The sequence below is a fragment of the Rattus rattus genome, chromosome 1 (assembly GCF_011064425.1).
Source record: "Rattus rattus isolate New Zealand chromosome 1, Rrattus_CSIRO_v1, whole genome shotgun sequence".
Classification (NCBI taxonomy): Eukaryota; Metazoa; Chordata; class Mammalia; order Rodentia; family Muridae; genus Rattus; species Rattus rattus.
The window spans coordinates 38445316-38465745 of NC_046154.1; the positions used below are offsets into that span (position 1 = coordinate 38445316).

Sequence of the window (20430 nt, forward strand, 5' to 3'; positions counted from 1 at the left end):
GTGTGTGTGTGTGTGTGTGTGTGTGTGTGTGTGTGTGTGCTCTTCTCACCCAGGTATGTCTGCGTCCCTTGCAGATTCGTTCACTTGTGTGGAACACAGATGACAGCAAACTGATTTCTGCTGGAACGGACGGTGCCGTGTATGAGTGGAATCTGTCCACGGGGAAGAGGGAGACAGAGTGTGTACTCAAGGTCTGCAGTTACAACTCCGTCACTATCTCCCCTGACAGCAAAGTTATCTTCGCTGTTGGATCAGACCAGACTCTTAAGGAGATCGCCGATTCTTTGGTGAGCCTACCTTCCCTCCCTCTGGCTGCTCTGCGGTGCCACAGAAGACAGGCTCCCGGGCTTCCGATGGTGTCAGACCCCAAACCTCGGTCAGTGGTCCTCACTTCAAGAGGCCCCCAGTGAAACACCCATACGCAGATCAATGCAAAAGCAAGAGGTTTGTTTTTCAGAGCATCAGGGTCACCCCTCAATCAGTCTCTCGAGGCAGTGACTAGAAGGCGACCCTGAATGGCTATCACAAACTGTTTTTATACTTTTTGGTGACACAGGTGACCTCAGCAAGGTTACAGTTCAAACTTATTGGCTAAGCATATTGACCTTTAAATCTATTGGCTAGCAAGCATCGGTCAGTACATTCTGAGAATTTTCTACAAGAATGTTCCTGTAGGCGGAGAATGGAATTTGGCCAAGCCTTGATCCAAGGCGAGTGGGTGTAAAGCTGGAGAAAGCCCCTAGGGTCCTTCACATGCATATATAAAAATTTAATTAAAATGTAATTTTAATTAAACTGCACGCTTAGCCCTTGTTCTACACGCTTGGCTGAGATAAAGCCCAAGCCATTGCCCAGGCTTGCCCCTGTGATCTTTCAAAACTCTCACCTACAGATTTTTATATTATCTCATTTGACTCCAGGACATGAGGGCAAAGAGCTCCATGAGAACCCTTTATACAAATGTGGCTGATGCTCCTCTCTAGCCCAGGGGCAGATGATCTCTGGCTTCTTGGGTTTTCTCAGCTTCTGTCATGGACTGGCACCTTGGGTGTGGGAGGAGGCTCATGGCTACTTGACCAGAAAATAAACCTGAGGCAGGTTTGGAACACAGCCTCTCTCCTGTGGATTCTCGGTGTCTGAACCTCGTTTTTAGGCAGCTTTTACAAAGCTAGACCAGAATAATGTTCCCTCAGGGCAGAACCACGCCCCCTCCCCCTGACCTCTCCACTAAGTGGTACACCGGCTGACCCAGCCCCATTACTCCCACACACCTTAACAGATGTGCAGCTAGAGGGGTCGGGGATTTAGCTCAGTGGTAGAGCACTTGCCTAGCAAGCGCAAGGCCCTGGGTTCTATCCCCAGCTCAAAAAAAAAAAAAAAAAAAAAAAAAAAAACAGATGTGCAGCTAGGTGAGTGGGTGAGTGAACGAGCACAGCTGTGAGGAGAGGAGTGGATGAGTTTCCTGGTAGGGTAGGTTAGATGTTAATAAATGCTTCCTGGATAAATTTACAGTCATAATCTTTTTTTAACTAAATTTCTTTTTTTTTAAGATTTATTTGAGCTTTGCACAGTGGCAGTGTCGTAGCCAATGAGTTTTATCCAAGGCGCGATTATTGCTAATTAAGATTTATTTGTTTTATATATGTAAGTACACTGTAGCTGTCTTCAGACACACCAGAAGAGGGCATCAGATCCCATTACAGATGGTTGTGAGCCACCATGTGGTTGCTGGGATTTGAACTCAGGACTCTGGAAGAGTAGTCAGTGCTCTTAACCGCTGAGCCATCTCTCCAGCCCATGATCATCATCCTGTGGCACCCTGAGGTGTGTGCACAGCAGGACAGACATGATGCCACCACTGACCACACCTAGGAGCTGAGGCAAGTTACTTCCTGCCCCAGTGACTCCTCTTCCATTGTCTGTCTGTCAAAAGTGACTGTAACTTCCTCAGAGGTTTGGCATGAGCAGGCGAGTTATACCAGGTAAAGGATATACGACAGTGGCTGGGTTCGGGTTTTACTGCTGTGAAGAGGCACCATGACAAGGCAACTCATAAAAGAAAGCATTTTACTGGGGCAGGCGTACACATCCGAGGTCTAGTTCGTTGTCATCATGGTGGGAAGCATAGCGGCACACAAGCTGACATGACACTGGAGAGATAGCTGAGAGTTCTACATCTGGATCCACAGGCAGTAGGAAAAAAGCTAGTGAGCTACTAGTCAGGCTTGAGCATCTGAGACCTCAAAGCCCACCACTTCCTCCAGCAGAGCCACACTTACTCTACAAGGCCACCCCTCCTAATAATGCCACTCCCTGTGGGCCTATCAGGGGTCATTTTTTTTCAAGCCACTACAGACAGTGTTTGCATATGGTGCCATAGGCAGCTTGTTCCTAACACCCACAACTGGCTATTAGTCAAGAAACCAGAGCTGAAGAGATGGTGGGGTGGGCTCGGGGGGAGCACTCGTTGTGCAAGCATGAGGACTTGAGTTGTGATCTGAGCACCTAGGTGTGGCCACATGTACCTGTAACCTCAGTGCTGGGCAGATGCAGGCAGGACTGAGAGAAAAGGATCATGGGGCCTTGCTGGCCATCTATACAGCTCCAGGATCAGTGAAAAGACCCTGTCTCAAAGGAATTAGACAGAGATTGATAGAATAGGATGCCTGATGTCCTGCTGGCCTCCATGTACTCACCTGGTGTAAGTGCACACACACACACACACACACACACACACACACACACACACACACACACCATAAGACTTGGGAACTCCAGATGGGCATGGGTGCACACACCCTTAATCCCAGCACTTGGGAGGCAGAAGCAGGTGGGTCTCTGTGAGGCAAGCCTGGTCTACATAGTAAGTTTCAGACTACCTAAAGCTACCCAGTGTCTCAAAAATAAATAAATAAACAAATACATAAACAAATACATAAATAAATTGAAATGGAAATTAGGGATTCTGAAGTGGGTGATGGGAAAGCCTGCATAGCATCTGTGAAACCTGAGTTTCATCCCCCGCAGCACAATGATGAGGAGCAGGAGGAGGGGGAGGAGGGAGAGGAGGGGGGAGAGGGGGGAGAGGGAGGGGAGGGGGAGGAACGACCATGTATTTAACTTGGGCCCTTTACATGCTGGATACCATACCAAATACTATAAGAAATAGAAAAAGATGAATAGAATTCTACCGCAAAAATGACGCTGGGACACTGGATACACAGCTCAACCCCTCCCACTAAACAGACCTGCCTGCATTCTAGATCCTTCGAGAGATACCAGCATTTGACGTCGTCTACACGGCCATCACCATCTCACATTCCGGGCGCATGATATTCGTGGGCACTTCAGTGGGGACTATCCGTGCCATGAAGTACCCACTGCCTCTGCAGAGAGAATTCAATGAGTACCAGGCTCACGCTGGCCCCGTCACGAAGGTGAGTGGTGCCTCCCCACTGGGTCCCAGCCCAGGCTCTGCCTCACAAGCCTGCCTGCCCCAGTGCCTTCCCGACGTTGCCTGTTCCTCCTCATTCCTTCTCTCTCCGTTCATTTGTCTATCACCCATGTGCTAGGCACCTGCTAGCTAGACATACCCACGATGAGATTACTGGGAATTTATCCTAAGAAGTAACCAGAATCACACCTAATGATCATTTGGCAAAAAATTACACCCAATAATGGACCCTTGGATGGGTGCTGTAGAAGTCCCAGCTAGGTCACCATCAGATTTCCTAACTGCAGTGAGGTCTGCCTACTGATGACCCTCGGATGCCCAGTGCTCCCAGCAAAAGGACGTTACATCCCAAGAGACTAGACCCAATCTGTCTTAGTTAGGCTTTCCATCGCTATGAAGAGACACCATGACCAAGGCGACTCTGATAAAGGCAAACACTGAATGGGGACTGGCTTACAGGTTCAGAGGTTCAGCCCATTATCATCATGGAGGGAAGCTCTGAAAAAAAAGAAAAAAAAAGAAAGAAAGAAAAGAAAAGGAGTTCCCTAGCATGAAAAACAGATGCCCATAAGTCAGAGCCAAGGGAAAAGCTAAAGTTATTCATGGAAGTTGGGAAGGTGTTACATAGACCCCTGAAAAACGAACCCTGAGAAGATGTACATCTCCTTTATTTGAGATGGGACAATGTGAAAACGTTTTTAATTGTGCTGTGAATTCTATATTGGCTGACTGTCTTAGCTACTTTTCTACTGCTGTGATAAAATGCCATGGCCAAGGCAACTTATAAACAGAAGTGTTTAATTTGGCTTACGGTATCAGAGGGTCAAAGTCCATGACAGCAGAGTGAAGAAACAGCTGAGACTTACACACTGACCCACAACCACATGGCAGAAAGCACAGGGAATTGTATGAGCCTTCCTCAAAACTAGCTCCCAGTGTCACACCTCCTCCAGCAAAGCCACACCTCCTAATCCTCCCCCAAACAGTTCCACCACTGAAGACCAAGTGTTCGAATCTGTGAGCCTCTGGGGGACATTCTCATCACCCTTACCTGTAGGTAACCGTACTCATTAGAAAAGGATTTTTCATTATGACACATTTCCGTACTCAACCTGGACATTGGGTGGAAAGCAAAGTGCCACAAGATCGTCCTATCTCCCCTCCAGATCGACTCAGTTCTGTGGAAAGATGGCTTTTCACTATAGAAGCAGTGTATATTTACGTTAGAAGTCAGACCTTCACAGCAGCAACATCATTCAGACACTGACAGCATCCTCCCTCGTATATATTACCTCTGAAATAAAGATCACACTCTTTTGCATCCTGCTTTTAAAAATTTAACATTATTGTATGAATTTTTCTGTATGATTGAATGTCCCCCAAACGGATGCTTTTTAGGAGCTGGAGAGATGGCTCAGCGGCAGAGGGCGTTGCTGCTGCCCTTGTAGAGTCCTAATGAACATTGACAAAGCCCCCCCTCCTGTTGACCTCCAACCTTCCTTGCTGGGTGGCTGTGCCTAGCCCTCAGTCTTAAGAGTTGACAAGCACAGCAGGAAACTGGGGGTTAAAAACTGTAAATCAGTCTCCAGGGAGTCAGGAAGCCAGCTCAGCCTTCAAGACATTGGCAGCAGTACCAGAAAATAAGATCATAAAACTCAAATCTACTGAGGCAGTGTAATGGTCCGCCCTGTGGTCCACGATGAGGGACAAACTCCACGCGGGAACAGACGAAAGCATCATGAAGTCACAACAATAGATCCATGGTCGCCCGTGACTACTTTTGTTCCATTAGTACAGTGAGACCCACACTGAAGCAGGGACCGCATGTCACACAGACACAAGATGGAGAAGAGTGCAGGCTCGGCTAATCCTCCCCCTCTCCACACGGCAGCATCAGGAACTCATCCCTGAGTAGGTGGTAGATGACAAAAGGGCTTCACACTTCCTTCTGTTCTTTGTTTTTCAATGAGCTGGAGACTCCCTGGCACAAGAACATGTGTTGCTGCACCCAGGTCTTCTGTCTGAGTCTCCTGGTAGAGAGCGCACGGGCCCACAGATGCAGTGAAGCATGCAGGGTGGTGGGGACAGAGACCCGTCCCGTAGCCAGCTCCCCCCTGGCCATCATGGCCCCAGAAAGTGCTTCTCCATGCTCCTTGCCTCTACAGATACTGCTCACCTTCGATGACCAGTTCCTGCTGACGGTCTCTGATGATGGCTGCCTGTTCACCTGGAAAGTCTTTGATAAGGAGGGTCGGGGAATCAAACGAGAGAGGGAGGTGGGCTTTGCTGAAGAGGTACTCGTGACTAAGACAGACATGGAGGAGAAGGTAAGAGCTGGGGATAACGAGGAGGAACACAGAATTCCTCAGCAGACTGCGTTCAGAGGGTTTGGGATCTAAGGTCCTCTCAAAGTCTGGCCTCCCCCATCCCTGGTACAGACTACCACAGCTCCCTTCACAACTCCATTCATGCCAGCAAGCCATCCTGCTTGCTGCGTCCTGACCGCCTCCACCTTCACACTGCCTGTCTCTCTGCCCCGTGATCATCCTGTGCTCTGATGTAAGCGTGGGAACCAGGGCTAGGGACTTTAAAGATAAAAAGTACACATTCACAAGATTAAACTGGCAAGCCACATGCCCAGGTCATATCCGTGAAGCATAATGGTTTCCGGTGCAGGTGAACCTTCATTTTCAAATACGTGACCAGGGTGGGGCAGGGGTGGGGGCGTGAGAAGTAGATGGCTCAGTCAGGCAAGCATGAACACCTGAGATTGGATCCCTAGCACCCGGCTGGACACAAAGGCCCGTGTATATAAAACCCCAGTGCTAGGGATAGGAGAGACCAGAGGACCCTGGAGCTCATTGGCACGACAACTTGACTGAGCCGATGAGCCTCAGGTCCAAAAGAGACCTTATCTCAGAAAATAAACTCTAGAGCAACTGATGAAGGCACCCAGCACCAACCTCCGGACTCCACACTTACACACACACACACACTCGTGCACATACACACACACACATGCACATGCACACACACACACACACTCACACACACACACACACACACACACACACACACTCACACACACACACACACACACACACATCAACACTCACACACATACACACACACACACGCTCACACTCACACAACATCAACACTCACACACACACATACACACACACTCACACACATACACACACACTCACACTCACACGACATCAACACTCACATTTGTAAGTGTACACACGCACATGGGCACAATAGCTCACATCTGTAATCCCAGCATACAGGTGGCTAAGACAGGAAGACCATGAGTTTGAGGACAGCATGGGCTACATAGTAACACCTTGTCTCAGCATAAGAAAGGAAGAAAGGAAGGAAAGAAGGAAAGAAGTGTTTGCTATGCAGCAGGCACAGTGCCAGTGACATAGCATCTCTCATGGAAACCTCCAAATGCCTCCGTGGAAAAGATACTGTTGCTCAAGGGTTATTGATCCACCTCAGTCAAAGAGTTCTAGTGCAGGATCCAAACCCACTGTGCTGGTAAATACTGAATCATTAGATCCCAGATTGCATCCGGAGACGACGCTACGTCACTGTTCCAAGAGACCCTCTCCCTGTTCATACAGCAAGTTCAACACAGTAAATATATTGCTGAAATCTGAGTGCATAGCCCCAGGCACAGCTCATGACTGAAGCTGAATGTCTGGCTCTCAGAGAATCCCTGAGCTGCACAGTCGTCCCATTTGGGAAGAGAATCTGAGTAGCTGAGCGAGCCTCCTGCAGCTAGGCCCCCAGCGTGCGTGTTTGGGAAAGTCAGACAGGACTCGAGCTATGATCAGGAAGCTCACAGTCCTGGGAGGAGAGAGAATAAAACCGCCAGAACAGCAGTGCAAAGGCGCGGCAGGGTGGAGGGCCCTGGTGGCCCTGGACAGCCCTGGAACTTTCTCTATGAAAGGCCAAAGAGGAGGAGAGAGGAGGACCTAGCTTCCCTGTGACAAACATGTGTGCTCTCTCCTCTGCTTTCTTTTTGTTCTTCCCAGAGGATAGAAAAGCCAAATAGGAGACACAAGGATAAGCTCAAGGTCTCACAGTGTCTCAGCTGACCCTGACCCCTGACCCCTGACCCCTGACTACAGCCAGACCTGACAGCACTGCTGCCACCACAATGGAAATTGTGTGTGTGTGTGTGTGTGTGTGTGTGTGTAGTATGTCTGTGTACAGTGTGTGTGTATAGTATATCTGTGTATAGTGTGTGCATCTGTGTATAGTAAGTGTGTGTGTATATGTAGTGTGTGTGTGTAGTGTGTGTAGTATGTCTGTGTGTATAATGTGTGTGTCTATATATAGTGTGTGTGTAGTGTATGTAGTATGTCTGTGTGTATAGTATGTGTGTGTCTGTATGTAGTGTGTGTATGTGTGTGTGTGTGTGTGTGGTGTGGTGTGCCTGTGTGTGGTGTATGTGTGTCTGTGTGTATAATGTGTGTGTCTATATATAGTGTGTGTGTAGTGTATGTAGTATGTCTGTGTGTATAGTATGTGTGTGTCTGTATGTAGTGTGTGTATGTGTGTGTGTGTGTGTGTGGTGTGGTGTGCCTGTGTGTGGTGTATGTGTGTCTGTGTGTATGTATGTGTATGGTGTGTGTATGTGTTGTAGTGTGTGTGTGTGTATGTGTCTGTGTGTGTGTGTAGTGTCTTGTGTATGTATGTGTGTGTGTGTGTGTGTGTGTGTGTGTGTGTGTGCCTGTGTGTGGTATATGTGTGTCTGTGTGTATGTATGTGTATAGTGTGTGTATGTGTTTGTAGTGTGTGTGTAGTATGTGTCTGTGTGTGTGGAGTGTATGTGTGTATGTATGTGTGTAGTGTGTGGGTGTGTGTGTGTGTGGTGTGCCTGTGTGTGGTGTATGTGTGTCTGTGTGTATGTATGTGTATAGTGTGTGTATGTGTTTGTAGTGTGTGTGTAGTATGTGTCTGTGTGTGTAGTGTATGTGTGTATGTATGTGTGTAGTGTGGGGGGGGGTGTGGTGTGCCTGTGTGTAGTGTATGTGTGCATGTATGTGTATAGTGTGTGTGTATGTGTTTGTAGTGTGTGTGTAGTGTGTGTGTAGTGTGTCTGTATGTGTGTCTGTGTGTATGTCTGTGTGTGTGTGTGTGTGTGTCCCATTCCCTGAGCCTCCCACCTCTCCCACATCCATCAGGATGATTCTCTGCAAACCTCTCTCCAGCTCCCTCTCTGCCTCCTCTCTCTACGTCCCTTGAGTGACACTCCTCCACATTCTCCCCAATTCCAGCTCCCCATCTTTTTATTCTCTGGTATTCCATGTAACGATCTCTCAGCCAGGGACTCACTCGCTCACTCAGTCATCTGGATATACAAGTCCACGTGCTGGCATCTGCTGTATGCCTGACAGGCCACCAACACTGGTGCGTCAGAGATAAAAGACACAGAGGGTCCCTCTGCCTGTAGCCTGGGAGGAAAGCCAGGGAAAGGCAAACAGGAAAGCAAGCTGCAGTGAGATTACAAGAGAACACTGCCGTGGGAACACAGGGGAAGGACCCCACGCCAGGCCAAGTTGTATGGGAGGAAGCAAACCCTGCACAACACTACCAGAACAAAAGGCCTTCCGTATCCAGCCAGCAATGTGCAGAGGGGTGGTCCTCCGGGATAATGGGCCTAGCACTGTGAGCAGAATCTGCTGCGAAGAAAGCTGGAGAAAATCAGAGACCACAGAGGGCCTTTACTTGTCTTAGACAGGAAATGGTTAAGAAGGAGCGCAGACAGATAGCCCTTAAGTTAGGAAGTATTATGACAAGATTCCTTCCATGGAAAGATACTCCACAGGAACTTAGCAACGGAATTCAGAAGGCCAATGAGCAAGCACCTTCAGTGTCCCACATCGGAAACTGGGCCACTCACAACAATAAATATCTCCCCGGTCCAGCCAGGCCTTGGGGTCATGTACTCGCCTACAGAACACCTGTCAGCACTCACAGTGCTGTTGCGTCTACGAGAGGCTCTGCGGACAGCGCAGTGAAGCCAGATAGGTCAACTCCAACCCAGGTACAGCCCGTCACCTGGGGAGTCTTCCAATGCCCCCGCATCACCACAGAGCCAGTTGGGCACCACATTTTCCAGAATCTCTTTCTACATTCTCTCCATTCCTCCATGCTCCTCTCGCCCACCTCCGTCCCCTCCAACCTCCCACCTGAACTCTGTAGTCACCTCCCAGCTAACCATCTCACCTCTGACACGCTCTGTACTGCCCCTCATCACCAGGAAGTCCGCATCCCACCAAGGCCAGCCTCGGGAGGTTAGAGGAGGCTCGTCCGAGGCCTCTAGTGTCTCATCCACGCCTCGTACATGGCCTGTAACACGTTAGTGGCTTCCAAGCTTACACCCCTCTACCTCTACTCCCAACTGGCGCCGAACCACACGGGGACCCCCAGTGGGCACCCCTCCTCTCAGTCCATACCAGGTGCCAGTTAGGAGTACAGAAACAGATGGAACACGTTTCTGTTGTCATGGAGGTACGAGAAACAAACCGGCAGAGACAGGGTGGGGGTGCGCGGAATGTAATCAAGGTGAACGGGAAGAAATCACCTGAGTCCTTCCCCACTCTTCAGCATGGACTCTTCAGGAACCGAGGGTAACTCATACAACGGGGCTTTCAGGAGACAGAGGTAGTAACGGGGAAAGCAGACACTAGACTTTGGAGCCAAGCACAAGTGGGGCCTTCATAAAAGTAATGACGATGACACAAAGAATAAAGGACACGAGAGGGGACAGTGACCCATGTCACTGGACACTTGATGCGATAATGGTAAAAAAAAAAAAAAAAAAAAAAAGTGGTGGAAGCGGTTCTCGAGAGTACCCTGGCGGTTTCGCTCTCTCGCTCTCACTAGTTCCGGCTCCAGCGGGCCACTGGAACTATTGCTAATCTATCCACACTGCCCCCGTCTACTTTCTGACCCACTGTCTGCAAGCCATTCCAACACAGCACCCTGTCAGGCCGCCCGGCCCCCACTCACAGCTCTCTTGGCTGGTTTCCACCAGGCCAGGCATACGCATCTTAATGCCATGGCTGGCCCAGTGCGTCCTGCCACCATACACTCTCTTGAACTCGATTAAGTCGCCACATGAAAGAACACGTCACACAATATCCTCTGATCCAATTGATGAGATATAATCTGCCCATCTAGACAACACAAAATCCTGTACACACCCATCCCTTAAGAACAGTCATAACAGCCTGTAACTATGCATAAAGAAGAATCTTAACGTCTGCCGCCATGTTCTCTCAGCTCCCTCCTCCTCACTCTGGCCTCTTCAACTTCTCTAAAACTTTTCTCCTGCCCATCCTTCCTTCTCGTCCAATGACAGGCCTCATTCTATCCTGTACCTGCCTCCACCTGCATAATGACATCAACCCACAGACACTTAGTTGCAATTATGTGTTTATTTGGCTGCCTTGGTAGTTTCATGGGGACAAGTGTCCTTTGTGATTGGTGTGTGGGCCAATGTAGAACTCCAGAGGTGTGAGGCCCCGGGTTTGATTCCCAGTACCAAACACAGAGAAAGGAATTGCCTTTTGAGTACCTACCATGTTTTAGCTGTGTATCTGCCATATTGGGGAGGAAAAACCAGCAAAGACACCATCTGTGAGGAGTTTAAAACCTAACAAGAGAAAAAAGAATAAAAAATAATAATTAGCAAGTCATTTTTTTTTTCTTTTTCAGAGCTGGGGACCGAACCCAGGGCCTTGTGTTTGCTAGGCAAGCGCTCTACCACTGAGCTAAATCCCCAACCCCAGCAAGTCATTTAAAAGCAAACTTAATAGCTACCAAGTGCTGGTATCTGAAGAAATAATTTTAAAAATAGAGTTCCATGCTAAGAATAGGAAGGCGAAAGTAGGATTAAATAGAGGGTCCCCATAGGCCTCACCAGACAGGTAACATTTATGCCAATTTGAGGGAGATATGAGAGCTATTAGCACATAGTAGGGCCACTGGGCACATATTAGAATGATAAAGGAAGACACTCTTATGGGTCCTCATGTCACCTGTACATCTTGTGGGGGGAAATGGTGACAAGTTCTAGCTGGTTCTGCATTTGAAGCGACATAGAACGGTGGGTCCCAGGACAGGATCACAGGTTCATGTATCCCGACTCCCACCGCCACAAGCACTCCTGATTCCTCATCCTTCTCCCAAAGGCTCAGATCATGCTGGAGCTGAAGACGCGTGTAGAGGAACTGAAAATGGAGAACGAGTATCAGCTCCGGCTGAAGGACATGAACTACTCGGAGAAGATCAAGGAGCTGACAGACAAGTTCATCCAGGAGATGGAGTCCTTAAAGACGAAGAACCAGGTGTGTCTGGGGAGCGTGCAGCCTCAGCAAAGAGCGGCTTCCATGTTGCTGAGCTCAGGGCCAGCTGCATGGTCTGAGGGCATCTGGACTGATGGGGGGAGATGCGTCTGACAGGACTAAGGGCACTGCTGGGTAAAACAGGCCCGTGGAGAAGAGGTACTGGATGACTGTAAGCTGCTGTTATGGGTAACTTCTTCTTCATTCCTAATACGCGTTTGTAATTTCCAGAGTCTCTACAGTGAGTGTTTATTGTCCAAAGTGAAACCTGTCTTAGCAGTGTGTAGTTAAGCTTGGCCCCGGGATCTATAAGCCCAGCTTTATGCAAAACCTGCCTGGCCCCTCCCCTCTTTTGGCTCAATGGGTATTTGTACTGGTAACTTATCTTCATGTTTCTGTTTGGTTGAAAAGCTCTTGGCTGTTAAACTAATTCGTGTATTTATTTAAAATTCATTCAGCCAGGCATCACGTGTTAGTTTGTGAGCTAAACACCAAGCCAGGCCCCAGGGTGGCACCCTCAGCCTGCCAGGAGCTGGTTGGCTCAGGTAAATACTTAGAGATGCGCGAACATACTGAACTGACAGCCGTGTGCCAGCAGCGTCCAGCTGGGCTCTTGTTGGATTTGCCTAGTTGGTTGGGTTGGTCAGGTTTTTTCGTTTTTGAGTCAGGGTTTCTCTGTGTGGCCCTGACTGGCCTGAAGCTCATTGCACAGACCAGGCTGGCCTCGAACTCACAGAGATCTGCCCGCCTCTTCCTCCTGAGTTGTGGGATTAAAGGTGTGCACCACCGCACTTGGCCATCAGTAGCAGATGATTGGAATGGATCCCCGATTTTTTTTTTCTTCTCAAAATCTACCCGATCCATGTCCAAACCCAAACTCTTTGCTGATGAATATATTTTTACCTCATTGCGTAAAGAGCAGAAGCGTAGAACTTTCAGAGCGAAATACAATGTGAATAAAAGGTGATCACATGCTCATGGCTCCAGAGAACAATGTCCGGTGCAAAGTAAGGGCTCGAGAAAAGTTTATGAATGACGGTGTTGCCAGTCAAAGTAGTTCTTGTCCTATTGGTGCCTTAGCAAATGTGTGGAAGTGAGAAACGGTGAATCTCTGTTTCAGGTTTTAAAAACAGAGAAAGAAAAGCAGGACATCAGTCACCGAGAGCACTTAGAAGACCTCATAGAAAGACAGAGCCGGGAGCTGCAAGACCTGGGTGAGTCCACAAGGGGGAGCCACATGGCTATGGGCAGTTAGCCAGAGTTGACAAAGGCAGTTTAGGGATAACCATCTGAAAGATGCTCCTCTTCACTCCCCACCCCAATTCCCGGACACAGCAGAAGTCGGGGAACGTGATTCTGTCTATGAATAAACTATTTTATTGGAAATCACCATGGTTTTCCCTCCTGTGTATCTGCCCATTCCTCAAAATACACACACAGCACCTCTTTTTTAAGATTTTATTTAGTTTGTGTATGTGACTACACTGCCGCTGTCCTCAGACACACCAGATCAGAAGAGGGCACCGGATGCCATTACAGATGGTTGTGAGCCACCATGTGGTTGCTGGGAATTGAACTCAGGACCACAGAGCCATCCCTCCTGCCCCACACAACACCTCTTACATCCCAATGGGAAATTCAGATTTGGAACCTGACAGACTGCTGAGTCCCAGTCTCAGCACTTCCTTGCTGTGTCTTTCGGGGTATCCCCTGGCCTTACCAAGGCTCAGCTTGACCATCTGTAAAATGGGCATATCAAATCTGTGTTGCACACTCCAGACACTTTTCTGGCCCTGAACCCGCAAAGCTGCCTACCAGTGCCTTCATAAAAGTGACTCCTCTCTGTCCAGAGTTGGGTGCAGGGAGCTTAGCCACTTGGTGAGATAAGCAGAGGCAGTCATTGGAGTTAGGCGAGCCTTGAACCTTGGCTCTGGGGGTGAGTGTGTGTCCCACGAGCTGCACAGACGCCCCTGCCTCTCCCCCAGAATGTTGTAACAACCAGAAGCTGCTCCTTGAATACGAGAAGTACCAGGAGCTGCAGCTCAAGTCCCAGAGGATGCAGGAGGAGTACGAAAAACAGCTCCGAGACAACGACGAGACCAAGAGCCAAGCACTGGAGGAGCTGACCGAGTTCTACGAGGCCAAACTCCAGGAGAAAACCGGCCTTCTGGAAGAGGTGATGCCAGGGAGCCGCACTCCGCCTTCCTCCTGTCTGTGAGAAAGGGCAGCGTGGACCTGCTTGGGGGTGGGGTAACTAGAGCTTCCCAGTTGGTCTGTGTGCAGCAGGCACGTGCCCTGGGAGTCAAGTATGGACATAGGAGACAAGGTTTCTACCCTCACGGCATTCCCATCTCAGGGAAGAGATAACCAAATAATGTTATAAATATGATTCCAGTGAGCCAGGCTCTCTAAAGACGTGTCTGGGCCAGGTGGTGGCACACGCCTTAATTCCAGCACCTGGGAGGCAGAGGCAGGCGAATCTCTGAGTTTGAGACCAGCCTGGTCTATAGAGTTCCTGGACAGCCAAAGCTACAGAGAGAAACCCTGTCCCAGAAGAACAGAGATAAACCAGATAAACGTGCAGGGTATGGGGTTGTTGGGAAGAGGAAGAGAAGGCAGAAGGAAGACCTTGAGGCCTGACCTGGACAGACAGGAGGCAGGAGGGGCCTTGGCTTCCATTTCTGTGAGTTGACTCATCTTCCCTTTCATAAGAAAGGCTTCTGTGCGCTTGTCCTCATCCCAGGCCCTCAGCACAGCAGCCTGACCACCCCTTCCCTCAGCACACGTTCTCTCTCCCTTCCCCACTCTGAGCCAGGCGCAGGAAGATGTCCGACAGCAGCTCCGGGAATTCGAGGAAACCAAGAAGCAGATTGAAGAAGATGAGGACAGAGAGATCCAAGACATCAAAACCAAGTATGAGAGAAAGCTTCGAGATGAAAAGGAGTCCAACCTTCGGCTTAAAGGAGAAACAGGAATCATGAGGAAGAAGGTGTGAACAGCTCCGTGGTGACCCAGGGGCGGGCCCTGGAAGCATTCCAGAGGAGGCTGGGGGCAAGGGGCAAGTGGACAGACAGCCCTGGGTGACCACACAGAGGTCCCACCTCCAGGACCCTCAGAAAGGACCACAGCCGGCTTCCCCTCCTCTTTGGAGAAGCATGAGATTGGAATCCATGTATCCCAGGCTGGCTTAGATCTCACTGCGACACCCATTCTGCCCTCAAACTCATGATCCTCCTGCCTCATCCTCCCAGGTGCTAGGATTACAGGAGTGTACCATCACGCCTGACCCTTTCCTTTCTTCTCGTGGGCTTCCCAGGCACGGAAAGATGCTCTGAGCTTTCCTTTCCAGACAAGTCAGATCTGCTGGAAATGGCAGTGTATGAGGATGAGATAGATGGGCAGTAGCGCAGCCTGGAGACGCCTCAGCTCAAGAGGCTCCCACTCAAAGACCTCTCCTTAGAAGAGTGGTGGGAAGTGGAAGATGTCCTGACTGCAAGACGAGGCAGCTGTTCAGCTCACTGACACTGAAAGGGGAAGGACGCCATTCACAGATCCCCCCGGGAGCTGCTTCACTTCCTCTAAAATGGTTAGCCACAGAGAAGCTAAGTTCAAAGCAAGCCCGGTAGGAATCAAAGCTTCCTGTCAGAAATCGCCCTGCTTGGTGACTCCCCAGACAACCAGGCTCTCCCTCCTTAGACACGGCTACAGTGGCTACTACTAGAGCTCATCTCTGTGACCTTGACCAACTCTCAAGGTCAGTATGGTCTTGGAAGAACCCAGGTCCATCTAGAGAGTGGGTCTCTAAAGCATCTTATAGACAGACTGCTCTCTCCTGGGGAAATAGTCTGCTTCTTAACCCAGTGGGGTCGCCTTTCAGATATACTGCAATATCGTTATTTATGCTACATTTTCTAAGAGTAGCAAAATTACAGTTATGAAGTAGCAACAAAATAATTTCATGGTTGAGGGTCACCACAACATGGGGAACTGTATTGAAGAGTCACAGCGCTAGGAAGGTGAGAACCCTCAATAGACCCGAACATTATTAGAGTGGAGAGTCCTTCACGCATTTGACCTGGAAAAATACTGAACTGTTCCAAATTCTCGAAAAACCCACTCTCCAGAACAAATAATATAAGCCTGATAGTCCATCCTGGAAATCCCGGGACCTGGGAGCTAAGGCAGGAGGATCGTGGGTTCGAGGCCAGTCTGGCTACATAAAAACAGCTGTCTCCTTACAGTAAGAGGGAACGTAGCTGTGAAGAAGGGAAGTGTCTGTCAGAACTGGGGTGGAAGTAGGAGAGAGTAGTGGAGGGTGGATATGGCCACGGTACATTGTCTGCAAATATGAGATTTTCAAGTATGGGGGGGGGTGTATTCTTCAATTTACAAAAAGGTTATCCCCACAGAAAACAAACAATGATAACAAAATCCACTCCCCAAAGCCCGTGGATGTTGAGTGATGGGGCTTCTTCGTTCCTGGAGGAGGACAGCTGTGTCCCCAGTTGAGGTAGGAGGGTGGGGATCAGCTCAGAGGCCCCCGGGGTCCTCACTGCTGCCGTTCGCTTCCTCAGTTCAGCAGCCTGCAGAAGGAGATCGAAGAGCGCACGAACGACATCGAGCTCCTCAAGACGGAGCAGGTGAAGCTGCAGGGGGTCATCAGGTCCCTCGAGAAGGACATCCAAGGACTCAAGAGAGAGATCCAGGAGAGGGATGAGACCATTCAAGACAAGGTGAGAGCTACTCGCTGCCCTTGCCTGCCACTGCCCAGAGGCACCCGGAGCCGGAAGGGTTCTGGCTTCTCCAAGATCAGTGACCTGACTTGGTGGTCACTTGGAGGAAGGACAGTCTCTAAAGCGTCCGCCATGTGTGCGGCGTGGAGCTCATGAGTGCCACACGCCACACTCGTTCCATCAACAACCGGACGTTGTGTCTCACAAAGCCGAGTTCTAGGAGGCTGAGTTTACTGCCCAATATCTCGCTCTTTGTCGGAGACAGACTTCAGGTAAGAACCTAGGTCAGCTGGCTCCCAGCTCCCTGCTCGCCACTGAACCAGACATCTAGGATGGCCCACTCTATGGGCTGAGCATAATTGACCTGCCACACTGCCCACATGGTGCTGCCCGTCAGAAGGGGACCCCCATAGTGTTGGTCCTGTAACTACTGGATAGGCCAGGCAGAAGGGAGTGCCTTTGTGCAGACACTCAGCTGACAGGCACATGTTTTCTGTGGGCACACCACCTCAACATCCGGGATTTGCCATCCTCCTAAGCAAGCCCAGACTCCGTCCCACTTCTCCACCCACTCTGCATCTTTTGCCCCATCGGGCAGAATCCTCCCATGACCACCCATGGGCGTCAGCCAGGTATTGTGCATTAGGCAATTTCTCAAAGCTGTCCTGTTCTTCCCTTGGAAATGGGGGGTTGTAAGGATCTTTGTGAGCGGTAGCCTACGTCATGTTTCTACATAGGAAGTCTTGTATATGGTCTGGGCTTTAGAGATGGGGCAGGGCTCTCTTTAGATTCTCAAAGAAGAAACTGACAAGAAAGAGTCCAAGCATTCCTAACGCAGAAAACCATAACCCCCGTGAGTCTAGCGGCCTTCTCCCCGTCGCAGCCCTGGTCGTCAGCAGCAAGTGTAGTTAGGCCATTGTCCTAGTTAGGGTTTCTGTTGCTGCACGGAAGCCCCATGACTGAAAGTAAGTTGGGGAGGAAAGAGTTTACTTAGCTTACATTTCCACACCGTAGTTCATCACTGCAGGAAGACAGGTCAGGAGCTCAAACAGGACAGGAACCTGAAGGCAGGAGCTGAAGCAGAGGCCATGGAAGGGTGCTGCTTCCTGGCTTGCTCCTCATGGCTTGCTCAACCTGCTTTCTTATAGAACCCAGGACCACAATGGGCTGGACTTCATCAATCACTAATGAAGAAAATGCCCTACAGGCTTTCCGACAGCCTAACCTTATGGGGGCATTTTCTTAATCCAGGTTCCTTCCTCTCAGATAGCATTAGCTGAGTCAAGCCAGCATAAAACTAGCCAGCACAATTATTCCCCCGCTGGAAAGTCCTCCACCAGCTTCCCATGGCCACAGCAGAGGTCAGCAAACTTTGTGTGTAAAGGATTAGATGGTAGATACTTTCCAGGTCATAAATTCTCTGTCTCAACTAATCAGCTCTGGGTACCACATGTGAAGACACCCAGAAACAAAACAGACACAATGTACTCACTGAAATGGACAAAGACAGGCAGCAGGCCCAAGTTTGGCTCACGGCTGAGCTTGCCAATTCCTGGCCTCCAGGATGACTTCTGAACTCTGCACCAACAGGCAAAAGCCTTGTGTTCCTCCCCTTCTTCTCCAGCCTCATTTCTCTTTTTTATTTATTTATTTTTATTTTTTTCAGAGCTGGGGACTGAACCCAGGGCAAGCGCTCTACCACTGAGAACTACAGTGTGGGATGAAAGACGTTGTCTTTCACAACCTACACAAAAGGGAGCGAGTTCCTGTGGAGTCCATGCAGTGGCCTGTACCAGGCCGGGCCAGTTGTATCCCCGGCCAGCAGTCTGTGGCCTCACCCATCTGCAGCCTCATGGCTGTGTGTTTTCAAACCTAGAGGGCTCCCATGTGCCAGGGCCCTGGGACATCAGACACTTTCCCTTTCTCTCTCACCTCACTTCCAGGAGAAGCGAATTTATGATCTGAAGAAGAAGAACCAAGAGTTAGAGAAATTCAAATTTGTCCTTGACTACAAAATAAAGGAACTGAAGAAGCAAATAGAACCGAGGGAGAACGAGATCAAAGTGATGAAGGAGCAGATCCAGGAGGTGAGGGAGGGCTGGCGCATGCGCGAGCACACACACACACACACACACACACACACACACACACACACACACACACACACACACACACACACATCCTGCCCTTCAGAACCCTGTCAATCACTGGCTCAGGAGCAGGGAGAGAGAGAATGTGTCACACAGCCCAGGCGTCTGCGGCTTCCAGCTCCCCAGAACAAGTTAGATGGGAATTTAGCTTGTGGTAAGGCAGTATGGGGGCAGGGAGTGGGAGTAGTCTTATTGCCGTGGCAAACGGGAGAGGCGGCTGTTGAAGATGTGGCCACTAGGGGGCAGTATGTACTCAGTCAAAAGATACTCTTGCCTCCGCGGGCTGAGCACTCCCAGGCCAGGGTCCAATCAGAAGTCTTCAGTGGCTCTTAGGCCCAAGAGTGGAGCAATTAAGAATATGTTCTGGGGAACAGACAGGACAAAGGACAAGGGAGAGAGATTAGAAGTCAGGCCGGCTGGATAATAAAGACTTCTAGAGTCCAGCAGTTCAGATGCGTGCCTTTTAGCCCCGGGCTCCCGCACATTTTCTCAGTGACATTCCGTTTACCTGTCAGCCTCCCACTGGGTACAAGACACCTAGGACTTGGGGGCCAGGGTGGCCTAAAATTGAATTGTTGGCATTTTCCACCAGAATCACTCTTGATTTCTTTTCCCTCCCCTTCTTTCGTGTGTTTCTCAAAAGGCAAATTTAAAAGTCCTTCCTAATTCTACTCTTGACTTAACTACCAGGTCCGAAAGCCTCACCAACACCAAGCCAGTCAGATCTTAAACCCAATGCCATTGCCCTCCACAAGCCTCCGCCATAGCCTCCTTAGAAAGAAAAACACTGATTTACACGTATTTCCTTAGAGGATGGGGTGCACTTGCCACAGCACCTCGTATGGAGGGCCCAAGACAACTGGCAAGAGCCAGTTCCCTCCTCCACCATCTGGGTTCCGAGTTGGAACTAAGTGTTGGAACTAAGTGTTGTCAGGGCTAGCGAGCGCCTTGCCTACAGAGCCGTCTCCCCAGCCCCCTTTGCCATCTCCTGTCTGGACCTGACTCAGCCTGGCCTCCACCTCCGTGGCGTCCCATCCCACTGTACTAGAACCCAAAGGCTGTGCACGTCCCTCCTCTCTGCAGCCCATCTCTTGCCTTCCCTTGCTCCGGCACCAGCTTGCTGGCAGCTCAGAAAAGCCAGGCTTCTCCCCTTTTAGGATCTCGGCGGTAGGGTGCCCCCTGGCCGAAAGACTGTCCCCTGGATCGTCTTGGGACCAGTTTTTCATCTTCCCTGTCTCAGCTTAGATGTCACCTCTTCCCTGACCCCACCTACAAAGCAGGGCCCCACTCCCCCTCCCATTTTCTCGAGCTGTTGGTACGGAGCGAGGATGGCAGTTGCCAGCGTCTTTCCCTGTCTGGATGCCCACGGCCATGGTGGGGCTGGTGTGCTCGGCAATGCCTTTGCTCTGAGAGGCTCAGTAAAAAAAAAAATCAAGCAGAGGTCAGCCTGGGGATGGGGATCCAGTTATATCTCATAGTGACTTCTGTGTGTCCTCACACTGAGGGAAGAGCAAAGGGATTGTGGCAGGCTCCTCCAGGCCTCTTTTATACAGGCATTTGTAAGGGACACCTGCGGGATCATTCACCGTCCCTGGTAGTGATGGGGGCTGAACATAACCTTGATTCTAAGCAGGGAATCTCCTTGTTTGGGAGACTAGGGCAGTATCCTTCCTACCTAATCCTTACACACACACACACACACACACACATACACACACACACAC

The 20430-nt window shown here is 49.9% G+C and overlaps 1 protein-coding gene and 1 pseudogene across 1 annotated transcript in view; both read left to right on the top strand.

Annotated features, from left to right (window-relative positions):
* The window catches only part of Cfap57 (cilia and flagella associated protein 57), a 78661-nt gene that overhangs the window by 36710 nt on the left and 21521 nt on the right, over positions 1-20430 (top strand). Inside the window, exons 10-18 of the mRNA XM_032899181.1 lie at positions 75-287; positions 3264-3437; positions 5620-5781; positions 11671-11826; positions 12944-13037; positions 13809-13999; positions 14639-14812; positions 16398-16556; positions 18500-18643. Of these exons, the coding sequence (XP_032755072.1) occupies positions 75-287; positions 3264-3437; positions 5620-5781; positions 11671-11826; positions 12944-13037; positions 13809-13999; positions 14639-14812; positions 16398-16556; positions 18500-18643 (1467 nt within the window). The remainder of the gene's footprint in view (positions 1-74; positions 288-3263; positions 3438-5619; positions 5782-11670; positions 11827-12943; positions 13038-13808; positions 14000-14638; positions 14813-16397; positions 16557-18499; positions 18644-20430) is intronic.
* On the top strand, positions 1560-1672 carry LOC116890313 (annotated as a pseudogene).